The 16,362-nt window shown below is 42.8% G+C and overlaps 1 protein-coding gene and 1 non-coding gene across 3 annotated transcripts; both read right to left on the reverse strand.

Annotated features, from left to right (window-relative positions):
- Positions 1 to 7,509: 7,509 nt before the first annotated feature.
- On the reverse strand, positions 7,510 to 13,717 carry LOC112216796 (phosphate carrier protein, mitochondrial). Of its 2 annotated transcripts, none has more exons than XM_024376872.2 (8): positions 13,587 to 13,717; positions 12,978 to 13,111; positions 10,725 to 10,855; positions 10,161 to 10,340; positions 9,744 to 9,925; positions 8,868 to 9,040; positions 8,400 to 8,510; positions 7,510 to 8,011 (listed from the first exon to the last, which is right to left on the reverse strand). In XM_024376872.2, exons 2-8 carry the CDS (start codon positions 13,096 to 13,098, stop codon positions 7,851 to 7,853), a joined length of 1,059 nt encoding a protein of 352 aa, XP_024232640.1. In that variant the 5' UTR covers positions 13,099 to 13,111; positions 13,587 to 13,717; the 3' UTR covers positions 7,510 to 7,850. The 2 variants fall into 2 exon arrangements, with proteins under 2 accessions (XP_024232640.1, XP_024232641.1); XM_024376873.2 differs by lacking the exon at positions 10,725 to 10,855 and adding an exon at positions 11,841 to 11,965 and having other exon boundaries at positions 13,587 to 13,716.
- LOC112217292 lies at positions 9,265 to 9,497 on the reverse strand. Its single transcript, XR_002948460.1, has one exon. It is a non-coding gene; the product is annotated as a small nucleolar RNA SNORA53 (small nucleolar RNA).
- Positions 13,718 to 16,362: the final 2,645 nt, after the last annotated feature.

Genomic DNA, 16,362 nt, shown 5'->3' on the forward strand with positions numbered 1-16,362 from the left:
TCTCATGCAGTGTTATTTGTGTTATCTCATGCAGTGTTTCAGTGTTATTTGCCTTGAAGCGAGCATTGAAGTAGTTTAACTCGTCTGGTAGGCTCGTGTCACTGGACAGCTCTCGGCTGTGTTTCCCTTTGTAGTCTGTAATGGTTTGCAAGCCCTGCCACATTTTATGAGCGACGTCCCCCTCTCGCTATACTCGCAATCCTGTAGTGCTTTCCACACTTAAGATTTGGTACCAGTTTCAACAGCATTTTAAAATTCTCCGCTGCATCTATTATGGGTCCTATCGATAAGAATCACTTATTCCCCACTTCTCTAATAGATAATGCTCTCTCTTACTGGACAAGGAAAGGTATTAAGTGCTTCTAAGACTTCTAGTTTTCCCAACCTGGCCTCTAAATACTCTTTGGCTCCATCTCACTTTTTCCATTACCTTCAAATTAGGCATTGTATCACCTCCCAATTTTCTGTCTTCCCAGCTCCACCCCCTTGCCAACCCTGGGATGGCATATTGACTCTATTACCTCTACAGAAAGCAGTCATTTCTCAGATCTATCTGTGTATTTTGTCATTGGCCGAACACTCCACCAACAAAATAAAATCTGCTTGGGAACGGGAAATGGGTGTTGAATTTACACAAGAGTGGTGGGATGAGGCGATTAATGAAGTACGCTCCACTACATCTTGTGCTCGTCTTGGTCTCATACAATTTAAGGTTTTACATAGGGTGCATTTTTACAAATCCAGATTGTCTGACATCCACATGTAAATGAGGAGTGTGATAGACGTCATGTCTGTAACGCCCTGATCTGTTTCACCTGTCCTTGTGCTTGTCTGGTTTCCAGTTTCCCGGGAACCCCGCTTACCACCCCTGGAGTGCTACGACGGAGATTCCCGAACCTGGTCACCTCCCTGACCAAGGCCCTTCTCCCCCGATTGCTCAGTTTGGCCGGGCGGCCAGCTCTAGGAAGAGTCTTGGTGGTTCTAAACTTCTTCCATTTAAGAATGATGGCTGCCACTTGGTAACCTTCAATGCAGCAGAAATGTTTTAGTACTCTTCCCCAGATCTGTGCCTCGCCAAAATCCTGTCTCGGAGCTCTACGGGCAATTCCTTCGAACTCACGGCTTGGTTTTTGCTCTGACATGCACTGTCAACTGTGGGACCTTCAGATGACTTCAACAGATTTTTTGGGGCGAGTTCATTAGAATAATACCCAGCATGCCTTACAACTGTAAATGTACATTTACGTGTTGGCCATTTAGCAGACATTCATTCATTCATTCAAAGGTAGATAAACAACCACATGTAAAAAGTAACAAAACGTTTCTGTAACCATTACAGAGAACACCATTGTAGTTAGTGGTGTGTTTGACATTAGTATAGAATATAATGCATAAAAATCTCACACATGAGATGGGTGGGAGCATAATGTTCCCTACTGAAATCTAGGTGAAATCATTCCAAAGATTTGGTCAGTTCTGAAATGTTACATTTTCTAAGTATTTTCAACTGTATAGGAAGTTGATACAATTTAACATTTTAAGGCAGCTAGATTACAAACTTTAAGATAAAACAACAAGTTATGTTTTTCTGACTATCCAATACTTCCTCTCCACTTCATAATTTGTCAAAACAACTTGAGTAGCTTTGTTAGGACAACAACAACAAAAATTAGTTGAAGCACATTTATTTGACTAAAAGTATCAAGTTAACTCAAGTTATTAAATCCAACTTGTCAGTTCCACTTACTTTACTAGGTTTAGGTAACTTTAGATTGCGTTAACTCAACACAAAATCCAAATTGTACTTAAAAATGTTAAGGTAGCCAGGTTATAAACTTTTTTAATTTGACAAAAACATTTTTTTAGAGTGACAGTCAATCTTTGTCATTCCCGCGCAGTGTAATTTTAAAATTTTATTTAACCTTTATTTAACTAGGCAAGTCAGTTAAGAACAAATTCTTATTTACAATGACGGTCTATGAGTAAAGGGCATAGTACGACGATGTAATATTTCAAGGGTCTGAGGGTCTCCTATTGTAACTACTGCAACAAGTCAACTGGAGAGAGAGGGGTGATGATGTCAATGAATCCAGACAGTGGAAAGATAATAGACACTGGCTGTCTCCTATACAGACCACAACCTGCCGCTAGGATGTTTACTTTGGCTCAGTGCTACATTGTTTGTCCTCCCATTTGTCATGTGTTAGTGTTCCCAGGATTTTGGGTGGATACATTTTTTTAATTTAAGTCATGTCGTGCATTTTTATGATGACGTATATTTTACATAGGCATATGGTAAACCTACTAAGGTTTCGGTGTTCCATTTCACTGTGTTCCATTCCACTCTGTTATATCTATTCCACTGTCGTCCAATAGATTCATTTAACTGAGGGGGTAAACTCATGTATCACATACTGTATTAGATGGCTATTCTCCCTCCCTCCTCTCCTGATGTTACTGCAATCCTATGAATCTCACACATGAAGCCATGGCACCCAATGGGGTTTAAGTCGCTCCTACTTACTCAGCCAATGAGGTGAAAGGACACTGATCCTGCTAAGGACTTCCAGTCAGCTGCAGCAAGGGCATAGTGTGGTGAACATGCAAGCAGGGAGTGTGTGGTGTGGTGCAGCAAGTTATCTGTCTCGCTCTGTCTCTCCCTATCCCTACACCTCCCTCTCTCCCTGTCAGATATCCTTATCATCACACATAGGTACAATGACACATACGAACAGTCCAGTCACGCCATTTACAAGAAGGTCATGAGCAGTAGCGATGCTTGTTGTAATGTGAGGCACTTGAGATTAAGAGATTTGGTTTAAATGTATCCCCCAAAATATGTGTAATGAATTTAATGGTAATGGGACATGTGACAGAAATGGCCAACCTCTGTATGGCACCAATCACAACTAGACCAGTGTTTCCCAACTCCAGTCCTCGATTACCCTCAACAGTACACATTTTTGTCGTAGCCCCAGACAAGCACACCTGATTCAACTTGTCATCTAATCAAGCCTTCAATGAGTTGAATCAGGTGAGTTTGACCAGGGCCACAATGATCATGTGTTGTGTTGGGAGTACTCAGGGACTGGAGTTAGGAAACAATGTACTACACACACTCACATAGGCATTACTGTATGTAGCCAAGCAAATGCTCAACTGTGTGCTATTACTGTTTGTATGTTGGAAAGTCACTGGGCTGACTCCTTATACTGTTTACCCAGCAACATTATCAGTGATGACCTTCATCATACGTGTAATGGATTGGCACTGCAGTGAATGTGTAGACTTAACTAGACTTTGCATCCTATGTGCACTAAGTTATCAGCGTAGAACCAATTAGATTCAAGACCAATAGTGGTGACCAGGTGTAGTTCTATAACAAACTCAGCTATCAATTGTGCATAGTAACAGAACTCTGGTTTTTAGTTCTTATTACTGTCAATGCTGTATTCATATGCCCTGTCATGTATTGGGTTGAGTGCCAATGTTTACACATCATTTGATTTCCAAGGGTACTACTCTTGACCTCACTGGGTCACAACCACATTATAATTAAGCAATAAGGCCCGAGGGAGTGTGGTATATTGCCAATATACTACGTCTAGGGGCTGTTCTTAAGCACGACGCAACACAGAGTGCCTGGATAAAGCCCTTAGCCGTGGTACATTGGCCATTACCACAAACCCCTGAGATGCCTTCTTGGTATTATAAACTGGTTACCAACGTAATTAGAACAGTAATGGTACTTTGTCATACCCATGGTATACATTCTGATATACCACAGCTTTCAGCCAATCAGCATTCAGGGCTCTAACTACCCGGTTTGTAATCCCTGACCAATCAGCTACATGGATAATTAGAAGGAGCTAGCATGTGTCCAATCACACTCCTTCTAAATGCTTTTGAACAATGACGGGATTCAATTAATCTGGCATAGGCGCTCGGGTAAGCGTGTTTTGCAAAGGGTGAAAGTTCATTGCATTCGTTTTGGAATCGTGCAGGCATGAGCCAGGAGCCTTAAAACAAAAGTCACATAATTAAAGGGATACTTCGGAATTTTGGCAATAATGCCCTTTGTGTACTTCCCTAGAGTCAGATGAACTTGTGGATACGTCTCTGTGTCCAGTATGAAGGATGTTGGAGGTTGTTTTGTGATCCAATACTAACTAGCATTAGTCTAGCAGAACAAGGCAGTTAACCCACTGTTCCTAGGCTGTCATTGAAAATAAGAATTTGTTCTTAACTGACTTGCCTAGTTAAATAAAGGTCAAATATATATATTTTTAAAGATACCCATAGACTTCCAGTCATTGCGCAATAGCTAGTTAGCAACTTCCTTCAAACTGCATGCAAAGACAATAAAATTGTATCCACAAGTTCATCTAAATCTGGAGAAGTAGGTAAAGGCCCTCTTTGCCAAAATCTCAAAGTATCCCTTTGGAGTAATGAGCAGAATTCTGTGTTATCACATGCGAAAGTGATTGATTTTGATAAAAACACTATCTGCCTTCCCAATGAAAACTAATTTGAAAATTCAAACATATATTTTCTGGGATAGTGATGTTGTATGTTTCTGGACAATGCACCATGCTGACAACATGACCGAGCAGCGCAGAATACTGTTCAATTTGAGAAGGGGACTCCTCCTTGACAGTTTTTGCCCATTCACGTAACGGGCCATAAACCGGTGCCCCGGGACTCAGCATAATCCAATTCGTCCAATGATAGCCATTGTTCCTTCTAATAAAGGACACGAGTCAAAACTGACCCTTCAAAACACAATTGATAAACAGATACGATTTTATTTATTCTCTAACTGTGAATGGTTAATATCAATGCTTTCAATGTAATAAAGGACAATTATTTTTGCATTCACACTTTGGACAACTGATCTCTTTCTTGGACACAGTCCTTGAATGTGTATCACACAACTATATATATCATCACGTGTGAATAATAGTCAATAAAAAAAACAATAGTCACATTATACACCTCAAGTTTTACCTCAAGTTTCCCAAACAGTAACTCATTGTTTGCTATTAACCTTCATACTACACATGACAAAGGCCCATGAGGCCATGGCTTCCCTACATGGGGAACACGGTGTCATTTCGGCTACACAAGACTCATGCTCAGCCCACCCCTTAAACTCAACCCAGCTTTTGTGACACAGGCTCCTGTTTCAGAGTGACCTCCACAAAACCAGCACAAGGACAGAAACACAATGGAGTGGGGACACACACTTCTGCATGACTGCACACACATTCACACATGCGCACAACACAAAGGAGAAAGGATGTTGATATGAACTGTTTCCTGTGGTCAGCTGTGGTGCCGTCAAATCATGAAGAGACAGCAATAAGTGCCCAATAGAAAATAGTTCCAATATCACCAGGGCAGGCTTAGACTATTTCCAATATCTTGTGTACCAAATCTTTTTCCAAAGTGCTACCTTATAGTAGTAGTCTTCAGTTCCGCATTGGATCTTCAGTTTTATCTTCAGGTGCATTATTTAAAAAAACACGGAAGTTAGAAGTGGAAAAACATTGGCAGGCCTGTCTCTCTGGGGATTGGGAGAACTGCCACTGATGGGCTGCAGCTGTCGCCACCTCAGTAGTCCACAGTGATATGTATTAGAGACCAGGGTAAAAATAGCTAACTGAGCTTGTCCCCCTCAGCAGCTATTCTTTTAGAGTTTACACAACAACATGATGTTCATTTGAGGAAATGTTTGTTTATTCTATTTTACCGAGCCATTACGTTACATCCTTAGATTTTATTATTATGTATCCTGTACATACGACTAATCCAACTTGAACGGATAGCTAGTTATCTATAGCAGTACTGAGAATCTCTGGAATGTTATGTTGCTTGAGGTGGTAGTTAGACTTGCTATTTACTTCCCAGGACTAATGGATGAAACAAGTGTAGACATGATTAATTAGGCTACATTACACCAAAGTAATATAGTTAAGAAATGTCAAAATTACTGACTGAATGAATAATTCATACCATGATATCAATATTTGTACAGAGACATTTCTGAATTTCACACATTTTGGGAGAATATTCAATGCTCAGCAACCCCCCCTCCCCCCTCCCTGTTTTTTCAAACAGCAGTAGCAGCCGAGTACATCTGAGTCATTACTATTTGCAAGCACACAATGGTTACCAGGTTATACAGAGGTCACCAAGGGGTTACAGAGAAATGGGAATCCATATCCCATGACCACCCCCCCCCAACCTCAGCAGACCTGAGCTCCAGGTACGCAAACACAACCCACATTTCATTTCCTGGAAACATTGCTTCTATTGTGTCTGCTGCTTTCAGAGAACGGAAATGTGAAAACCCCATTATTAAGAGCAACCAAATGGATTATAATGACATGGTTACTGAGTCACAATTCCGTCCAATTAACACTGGGAGGCCGTCGATGTGATGCCTCGGGTTCATTGTGCCGCATGCGAGATACATTAGATTCCCCAGAGCCTTAGGCAGTTCTGCTCACCTCCTAGCCCTGCACCCATTTTACAAGACAGAATGACGCGGGCAACTTTGTTTTTCTGATATGACGCATTTTTTATAAATGGGGTGATCCTCTATCAAGAGACAGTCATCAGATTAGAGCATCACTAGGGAGAATAATTGTTTGTGTTTAACAAAGGAATAGGGTGCCATTCTGACAAACGCTGTACATAGTATATAGCTCCCTCTAGTGTTCATGTAGAGATCAGAAACAAATCCTGCACCTGTTTTTATTTCTGAGGGTAGAGCCCCACATAATACCCACAAAACCTAGCGGTCAAACAAGGAAATGGTTCGTGTCATTTTTTCTACCTTTCATTTTTCCCTTAGTGAATTTTAGAAACATGTAAAATAAGGGCTGTTTCATCCTGTAGGCTTACCCTAGCGTGACGTTTTGGTAACCATGTACAGTAAACGTCTCCCGGACAAGATGGCTTTTATCAATATATTCAGCTCTATTTACTCAGATCCAAAAATGCTAATTAGCATCAAAGTAGACATCATGTAAGACTTCAAATCGCTGCAAGCTCCGGCACGTAATCGCTAGCGGACACCTTTGCTAACAGGTATTGTGTCAATTTAAAACTTACAAGACAATTCGCAGAATTGTCCACTTAAAGAAATGTAGCCAATTTATGACATTTAGCTAACATTAGATAGTAAATCCAGCGATGCTTACCCCTGTGCCTCAAATCTAGTCTCGTCCAGATCATAGCATTTATAGTTCTTTATGATAGCAACATTAGCATTTCATTTTGTGTGTGTGGGGTGGTAACAAAACATTTACTGCTCCAATTGTGCTGGTAACCCATTTATAATAACAATAAGGCACCTTGGGGCCACGGCTAAGGGTTGTTGTATCCTTAGCCGTGGTATATTGGCCTTATACCACACCCCCTCGTGCCTTATTGCTTAAGTACCCCAATACCCAAATTATTTTAAATTGCAGTGGAAAACTTCAAGAATTAAAACCAGACATGTTTCAGAGGGAATCAATTTATTTAAATAATTATATATAATTTCCACATAACTAATGGACATGATTCAATAAAACCAGACCATGTTTCTACAGTACATATATTCTCCTAAACCTCAGTGCAGAGGGGGAACAAACATGGATCCCTCCCTTCCGGTCTCTCTTTCTCTTAAATATACATGGAAGGAACAGCCCTGGGCCTGGAGAGGAGCAGCTGCTTTAGGAACATAAATATAGAAAACAGAGCGGTGTGCTGCAGCCAGGGTGGTGAGGTGTGAGTTGAGAGGGGGGTCCCGGAGATGTTGTGAAGGGATTGGAGTGTAGGTGGGCTTTTGTTTATTTTTTTTACTCAGTGAGCCCCAGCTTCTTCTTGAGGGACTCTGGCATCTCGGGGGGAGGGGGACGGGGCAGGCGGAAGTAGACCTTCACAGAGTCGTAGATGAACCACTGCAGGGCCGTCAGGGTACCGATCATGATGATACGGGCAACCAGGCCCTTCCACACACCTTAGAGGGGGAGAGAATGGGAGAAGGGATCTTTAGGGGAGGTGTTTGTTGGAAGTGTATAAATAAATTACATCTGCTTTGTTGTTTCTTTGAGCGGGCCAAACACCCAATGTTGGACAGTTATATATGCAAGAGAGAAAAAAATAAACATAATTCAGTGGACTATACAGCACAGGAGCGCCCTCCAGAGGTGGATCTAAGGAGCGTGTTGTTGGAATTGGGACATTAAATAAATCACACCCATCTACCCCCCTCTCCCAGTAATCACAGAGGATTTGATTGGATAAAGTAACCTGAGGTACAAATCAGCTTCACAAATCACATCCGTGATAACTTTGAGGAAGGATGCATTTCCTAAGTAAGACAAGCCCTTCGGTTGTCCACTCACCTTTCGGTCCGAGCTTCTTGAGCACTTGGGCAGCAGTGCTGCCACTCTCCTTGTTCAGTACAGACACCACTGAGTCCGCTGGGTGGGACACGATGGCACAGAACACACCAGCTGCAGGGGACAGACAAATGCTCAGCACACAATCCAAAATAGGCCCACAATACCATCAAACAGAAGCCTGGGTCATCTTTGCTAGTCACCAAATGGAAGAAAACTGATTGAAACAGGGAAGGACAACTACCTGTACATGCACAATAAGAAATGCTTATTTTCATTTTGCTATGGTGTGCACTAATGAATACCACCCCGGTTTCTCTGGGTAGTTGCAGCAATTGGGCACAGATCTAGGATCATATTACGCTTCCAACAATCCTAACCTTAGTTATTACAAGGACAACACATACCAGACTCTAGGTGAGCTACTAGACCTAGGGCCACCTTCATCCTATTTCCTGTGGTACTACTCACCGATGTAGCCGGCAGTGAAGGTGACGATCAGCTGTTCGCCCTTTGTGCACTCAGCGCGGGGTTTGGGCACCACATGTTTGTAGAGCAGCTCCACGGTCCTCTCAAAGCAGGCAAACTTCATCATGGTGTAGGGGATCTGCCTCATCCACAGGGGAACCACACCCTTGTAGAACCTGAGAGAAAGGAAGGGGGTAGGGAGAGAAAGACAGAAGGAAGAATGTCAGTTCCAAGCAGGCAGATCAGAGTTCTCGTTCCCTCTGATCAGAAACCATAGGTGAAAGCATATGGTGGTCACTAACAAGGCACTGACTTTCACCAGACAAGAGTGTAAAAGGAGATGAACAAACTGTTAGACTATCCCAGCGCAAACCTGGAAAATAACATTAGGGTCTATGGGATTGTCCATCCCCCAGCATAGCTGCACTGGTAGGGGCCCACCAGGGAAACTGAGGGTTGCCAGTGCAGCAGAGGTGCTGGGAGGCAGGTAGACTGCTCTCACACACCAATGACTCAAGCACCTCCAACTGTACAGCCAAAAAGCCGTTGAGGGCTTCCAAGCTGGAGCTGCAGCACTCAGACAACAGCACCAGCACAGAACTGCCCTCCAGAGGTGGATCTAAGGAGCGTGTTTGTTTGGTAACCTCAAATCAGCTACGCAGAGCAAGAATAACTTCTGTAGGCTTATGTTCCATACCAGCCAAGAAACACCCAATTAATGTAATCAAGGCTACAAGTTGTATCAGATTTGTTTCACCTAGTGTAGGAACAAAAGCATACACACGTCGTAACTGTCCATGAGCAGGGTTGAATACTTTCCCGGGTTATACAGTCTCCAAAACAAAAACTAACAGACCACCACAAACACAATCTACTCACGCCCATACTCCCTCCTCTGCGAACATCTTGGGAGCACACTGTCTGAGGTTGTTGGCGTAGCCGGGGCAGGTCTGGATACGCACTTTACACGCCTCCATGGGGGCCAGGGCAATATCAGCGAAGAACTCTGCACTGGCAGACGCAGCCAGGTACAGGGATGTCCTCCACAGGTAGGTGTTCTCCTGTTAGATGAGAGGGGGCGAAGTCAGTTGTGGTCCTGTGTGGGCTAGCAACACCAAAGTCACGCAGGGATTAGTCAATGTAAGCACTCACTGTACTGTACTTGGATAAAAGCGCCTGCTAACTAGCATGTCATTTATGATTGTTGGTGGGTGAACGAGTCCCTTTAAAACACTGTAAACCAGGGAATCCAACCATGTTAGTTTCTACCCACATTGGTTACTACCCCTGACTGACCTCTCCAAGCATGTCGCTGTAGAAAATCTTGAACATCTCATAGAAGCCAAACTTGCAGAGACCCTGCATGGAGTAGCCGATGAATGTTGGGGCCCAGCCCTTAGCCAGCCCTCGGGCTCCATCCTCCTTCAGTGTGAGGGAGAAGCCTTTGCCAATGCTCTTGTACTTGTCAGGGTCCACCTAAGGAAGAAAAAACAATTGATTAGCAGAGAGTCAAAGGAACAATGGGGGTAGACTAGATAAGAGACCTATGGGCTGAAATCTAGGTCATTTTATCTAAGGTTTCAAGGCCATGTTTATTAATTTTTTTAAACTAGCTAGGTTACAGGTTGTGAACTAGGGGGTTATCCAGATTAACATGACTAGTTATAGCTAGTGATTTATCTAATGTCTGCTAATCTACAGAAATCTTCCACCCAATCACAAATCTAGTTTTCCCACCCAATTTTTTCTTCATCTATTCAAGTGCATAGGAATTAAGGGTACATTTGGGATTGGGCACCTTTCCTTTCAGGAGCTATGGAGGCCTTCACACAGCAGACAGCTACAGGGGGTACCACAAACCTGGATGCGGCACTTGACAAGGTCGAGGGGTACAACAGCTGTGTGTGTGAGGCCGCAGCTCAGGATACCCCCAAAGCCACACAGGGCATAATACTTTGTCGAGCCAAACTCACAGCTCACATCTGCAGAGTCTGCAGCAAAAAAACAACAATACATGCCCAACATGCAGTCACGACACATGCAACACAGGACAATAATCACCAACAAACATGCCACCATTACATTATAACACACCAGGGAATGAGCCAGTTAAAATTTCAAACACTTGTGAATCAGGGTTCAGGTAAATTCCTTTTCAATTCAGGAAGTTAACTGACATTCCAATTTACCCCAATGCTTCTCTGATACATTTATTTTAATTTTAAAATTTGAATCAGTTAAAGTGTACTTCCTGAATTGAAACTGACCTCTGCTTGTGATTTTAAATTGATTATTATATACCCAGGATTTATTTCACTCATTTGATGAAGTAATCGTAAAACAGGGTTAAAAATCTGTAAAAAAAAAAAAAGTGAATTCTAACTTGACTCGAAAATGTCTAAAAGGTTTTACAAAAAAAGAAAATATTGTTGAAGCATGAGCTGTATAGTTAGCTAAAATACATATAGCTTGCATAAATACATGCACCATTTATACTTTAGTCAATTTAAAGCTAGGAATAATTCCATTGAGGTGCAAATTACTTGGGCCTTTGGACTAACTTAATAAAGCCATAGGCTAAATTCTAGCAATGCATAGCTGCACTTTGATCATGTTATAAATAGCAGGGTGAAATTTCTGAAAACATTTTCCAATTGTCACTCCTGACCTTTCAGTGACCTACAAGTCCTTCAGCTTTGGATTGAGAAGGGGAATGGTAGCAGGCAGGGAGGTTCAGGGACACTGGTGATTGTGAATCACACACTTACCATGTGATGTGGGTCATTCGAAAACAATTTTTTAAAATCAGGTGGGATAAAACGTGAGGTTGAACAATGACAATGATTCCACCAGAGCTGCACAAAACCGGGCTGCTTGATACATCCATTCGCCCATGCAAATAAATGCATTTCAGACAACAAAAACATGTTAGCGTGTTGGGTTTTAAGTGGCACCAGGCCAAAGGGTTAGACAGACCTGCATTCTGCATTTGACCAGATCGAGGGGCACTAGGGCAGCATGTGTGGTGCCACAGCTGATGATGCCACCAAACCCACAGAGTAGTAAATACTTCCGTGAGCCGAACTCACAGCTGTCTCCCTCTGAAGAAAGAGTCAGGCAATACTTTCAAAATGGGGACTTGATGTTGTTCATTAGAAAAGTGGTAATAAGTAAAAGCAAACTGCATCTTCACTAGGCTAAAGGGCAAATGCAAGTGGAGCTTAATTGTGTGTCCTGTCCTATGTAGTCTACATAGGCCTATATCACAGGTGCAAAGAGCCATGCACACGTGGAACATTTACTCCCTGCGAGGGCAGACTTGTGCAACAGGCGCTGTACTAGCAGAGCAGACAAGCTGTATAACTAATCAACCAACCAGCACAGTGTTAAGGCTATAAAAAGAGGACACTGGCCAGCAAGCTCTAAAACTAACCAAAAGCCTGACCCAAATATGGTGGATCAATAATAGCTAATGTCACCTTTAGAACTAGGCTGGGTAAACCGGAAAAACATTCCATAGAAATGTTTCAAGCGACAATGAAAAACAGCAATAATATTGCAATGGTCAGAATATAACTGAGGGGTGGTTGAAGGCCATGCTTTACGTTACAAAAAGGATAGCATTTCAAGTGATCCTAAATCTAGACTAAACTTGTCAAACTTATCCGAATTGAGAACCAATTAAATGCCCCCGTCTAGGGGTCAGACGGCTGGTGTGCTAGAAAGCAATACACGGACATTCGCCTAACTACTACTTTGCCCTTTTGAGTTAGGGGCCTCTCACCTTAGTTTTAAACAGCGATTGAGGGAAGACATGAATTCAGTTGAGATACCTGCGCCATATTTCAAAGTTTACATTTGCCCTTCCATGTCCTCCATAGACAAGGCCTAGCCTGTCTTTGACATTCCACATTTAATGACAGTGGCTAGATAGCATTAAATGTTTGACCACAAGTCGTATCTATTAAATAACACATGTTGATATCTATTAAATATCACATTAATAAAAATTGGTATCTTGTCTCATCATCGATTCAGTTGGCTGCGTACTTGCTCGCTACCTACATGCTAACTGTACTTGTTAGCTAGTTAGCATGCAGAACATTGGTTTACCAGCGATTGCTGCGGCAGCGAGGTTGCGGCTCTGTTTGGGTTCCTCGGTTTCTTGGAGGGAGAAGAGCGGGGCGTTGAAGGGATTAGCCCGGGACAACTGTGTTAGTGTGGTCGGATACATGGCCAAAACCGGGCTGTAGAATGAAAGCGAATGTTAGCAAGCTAGTTCACTACAGTACCTTGCTATAGAAACACGATCAGCAGTAACACAGCTCAGCTGACACTGAGAGCAGGCTAGGAAGGGGGTTGGAATGTCACGTGAATATGTAGCTATAGTTTGACATCCAGATAACATGGAATGGAAATGCAAACCGTATTCCATCATGTTATTGTTGGTGTTAGCTAACGAGCTATTTCGGCTTCTGGCTAGTTCGCTAAAATTACGTCAACTAGCTAACTTATTTAGCAAGCTCACTACTGCTAGCTAGTGAGCAACTGATTAGCTAGCTTTCCCAAGGTGGAACAGCTGCACAAGACAAGCTAGTTAACATAAAACATTCTAAACGTCCTAAACACAGCATTACAGTAAAGACCAGCCTAACATTCCCTTCTACTGTAACATTTTAAATTCGAATAGTTAGATATTGCATAGTACTCCACTCCACTCACTCTCTCCGTGTCTTAAAATGGCGCCTCCGTTCCTACTGCAACCGGCGGCTCACAGAGGCCGAACGTCCTCGCGATAAATGAATTTGTCCTTCCCTGACGTCACGGAGAAAAGTGGGAGAGACCTTCTGTGTTCTGTCCTATCGGGGACGATATATGGAATGACAGTGCGATCAATCAAAATGCGGGGTCCAATCACGAAACAGGACGTCCTAAGCCTTCAGCGCTATCGTAGAAGTACAACGCTAGAACGCTCTTTAAATTTGGTTTGAGAAGTGACAGTGCCACCAACCACATGGAAGACTAAACAGTTGATACATGATGGAGTGCTGTGTGCCAGATAAAGACAGGGAGTGATGGGGAAAGAGAGAGGTAATGCAAACATATGTTTCCCAGGTCAATAAAGTCATTTGAATTTAATTGAGAGGGGGAGAGGCAGAGAGAGAGAGAGAGGTGAGAGTAAGAAGATTACTATGCCTTGGCAGTCAGTCTATTCTTTGCCATGGTATTAATCTAGGCCTGTGGAGCAGGGCAGTCTTCCATCCCTGCAGGTCAACAGTGTCAGTGCAGTCTTGACTTTTGCCGCATTCACGTTCTAGTCGGAACTAGGAAAATGGTTATAGTTATACACATACCACGTTCAACCAGTTAGCAAGTCAGAAATATCAGAATGCCCTAGTTCCGAGTAGCATGTGAAGCTCTTATCAAGTGAACCTCTGAATGATTGGACCAGTTTAATAAATATGAAATCAGAGAGCCACAGAGAATGAGAACCACAGAGAATGCCTTCATGCCTCTACCACAACCTATATTTAACAATTATTTGGCAATGGTCAGGCAGTAGGCAGCTCAACCCTGCTTCTGGCTGACTGTGTGTAGGTGTCTGTGTGAAGTTAAAATTAGCATCAGGGTCCTATATGAGTGCAATAGGTGAAACTGTTCCTGATTTCCACTCTGGGCTAAGAAGAGTGTATTCAGTGGGGACTGTATTTTATCATTGACACCATTACAAAAAAAAACGTATAGTATATTGCAAATAACACTATGTTCAAAATAACACTGTTTTTTTTACTGCAGTAATTTTGCAGTGTAAGTGCAGTATAACTGCAGTTCAAAAGCAGTACACTGCTGTTATTCTGCAATTACTGCGTCCAAAATACCAGTCGACTGCAGTCACTGCACTTTCACTGCAGTTTCAAAACGGCAATCTTTTTTTGTAAGGGCAGGCTCAGCTCCCCCTCTGCAGCTAAAAAGTACTATTGTAAGAAAAATACTGTAGCTATTTTGGAAAGGCTGCTCTAAGGAGTGCCTCAAGGCTCCATCCTTGAACCTCTGCTTTTCATTATTTCCATGCTTCCCCTGAGCCCGATCATCTGCCACTATGGTCTCAACATCCACTGCTATGCGGATAACTCCCAGATTTACATTCACACCAAACCCGCCTCATCTCTCTACCCCGTCTCTGATCAAATATCAAGGATATGAAAACTGGATGACATCCAATCTACTCAAACTCAACAGTAATAAAACAGGTCAGGCTGCTGGCTCCCAAGGCTCTCCTCAAGAAAGTGGGAGACCGCGTAATGTCCATCAATGGATGTTCCATCTGCCCATCATCTGTGGTCAGAAACCTGGGTGTCATTCTGGTCCCACTCTCTCCTTTGAGCCCCACATAAAATACATCACCAAATCCGCCTTCTTCCACCATCACTTGGTACATCACGTCTGGACTAGAGGTCTTCTCGGGTCCAAAACTGGGGACCCGTACGGGCCCGATAATTTTTTTAAAGGGGGTGCCCGAACCTGAATGAACCCGCGGACAAATAGACCTTAATATGTTGGCTAGGCCTTCTATAAGTCAATAAATTCACCTTATTGGTGTAAAATAAATATCTTACAGGCTATGCAGAGCTGTGGTTACATACAGTGTATTCAGAAAGTATTCAGACCCTTTGACTTTTCCCACAGCCTTATTCTAAAATGGATTTAAAAAAAAATTCCCCTCATCAATCTACACACAGTACCCCATAATGACAAAGCATAACACAGGTTTTTAGAAATTTATGCAAATGTATTAAAAATAAAAAATGGAAATATCACATTTACATAAGTATTCTACTCAAAACTCTGTTGAAGCACCTTTGGCAGCGATTGCAGCCTCAAGTTTTCTTGGGTACACCTGTATTTGGGGAGTTTTTCCCATTCTTCTCTGCAGATCCTCTCAAGCTCTGTCAGGTTGAATGGAGAGCATTGCTACACAGCTATTTTCAGGTCTCTCCAGAGATGTTCAATCGGGTTCAAGTCCGAGCTATGGCTGGGCCACTCAAGGACATTCAGAGACTTGTCCCAAAGCCACTTCTACATTGTCTCGGCTGTGTGCTTAGGGTCCTTGTCCTGTTGGAAGGTGAACCTTCGCCCCAGTCTGAGGCCCTGATTGCCCTGGAGCAGGTTTTCATCAAGGATCTCTCTGTACTTTGCTCCGTTCATCCTTCCTCGATCCAGACTAGTCTCCCAGTCCGTGCTGCTGAAAAACATCCCCACAGTATGATGCTGCCACCACCATGCTTCATCTTACGGATGGTGTAACGTTTCCTCCAGGCGCATTAAGGCCAAAGAGTTCAATCTTGTTTCATCAGACCAGAGAATCTTGTTTCTCATGGTCTGAGAGTCCATTAGGTGCCTATTGGCAATCTCCAAGCGGGCTGTCATGTGCCTTTTCCTGAGGAGTGGCTTCCTGGCCACTCTACCATAAAGGCTTGATTGGTAGAGTGCTGCAGAG

The sequence above is a fragment of the Oncorhynchus tshawytscha genome, linkage group LG17, assembly GCF_018296145.1.
Source record: "Oncorhynchus tshawytscha isolate Ot180627B linkage group LG17, Otsh_v2.0, whole genome shotgun sequence".
Classification (NCBI taxonomy): Eukaryota; Metazoa; Chordata; class Actinopteri; order Salmoniformes; family Salmonidae; genus Oncorhynchus; species Oncorhynchus tshawytscha.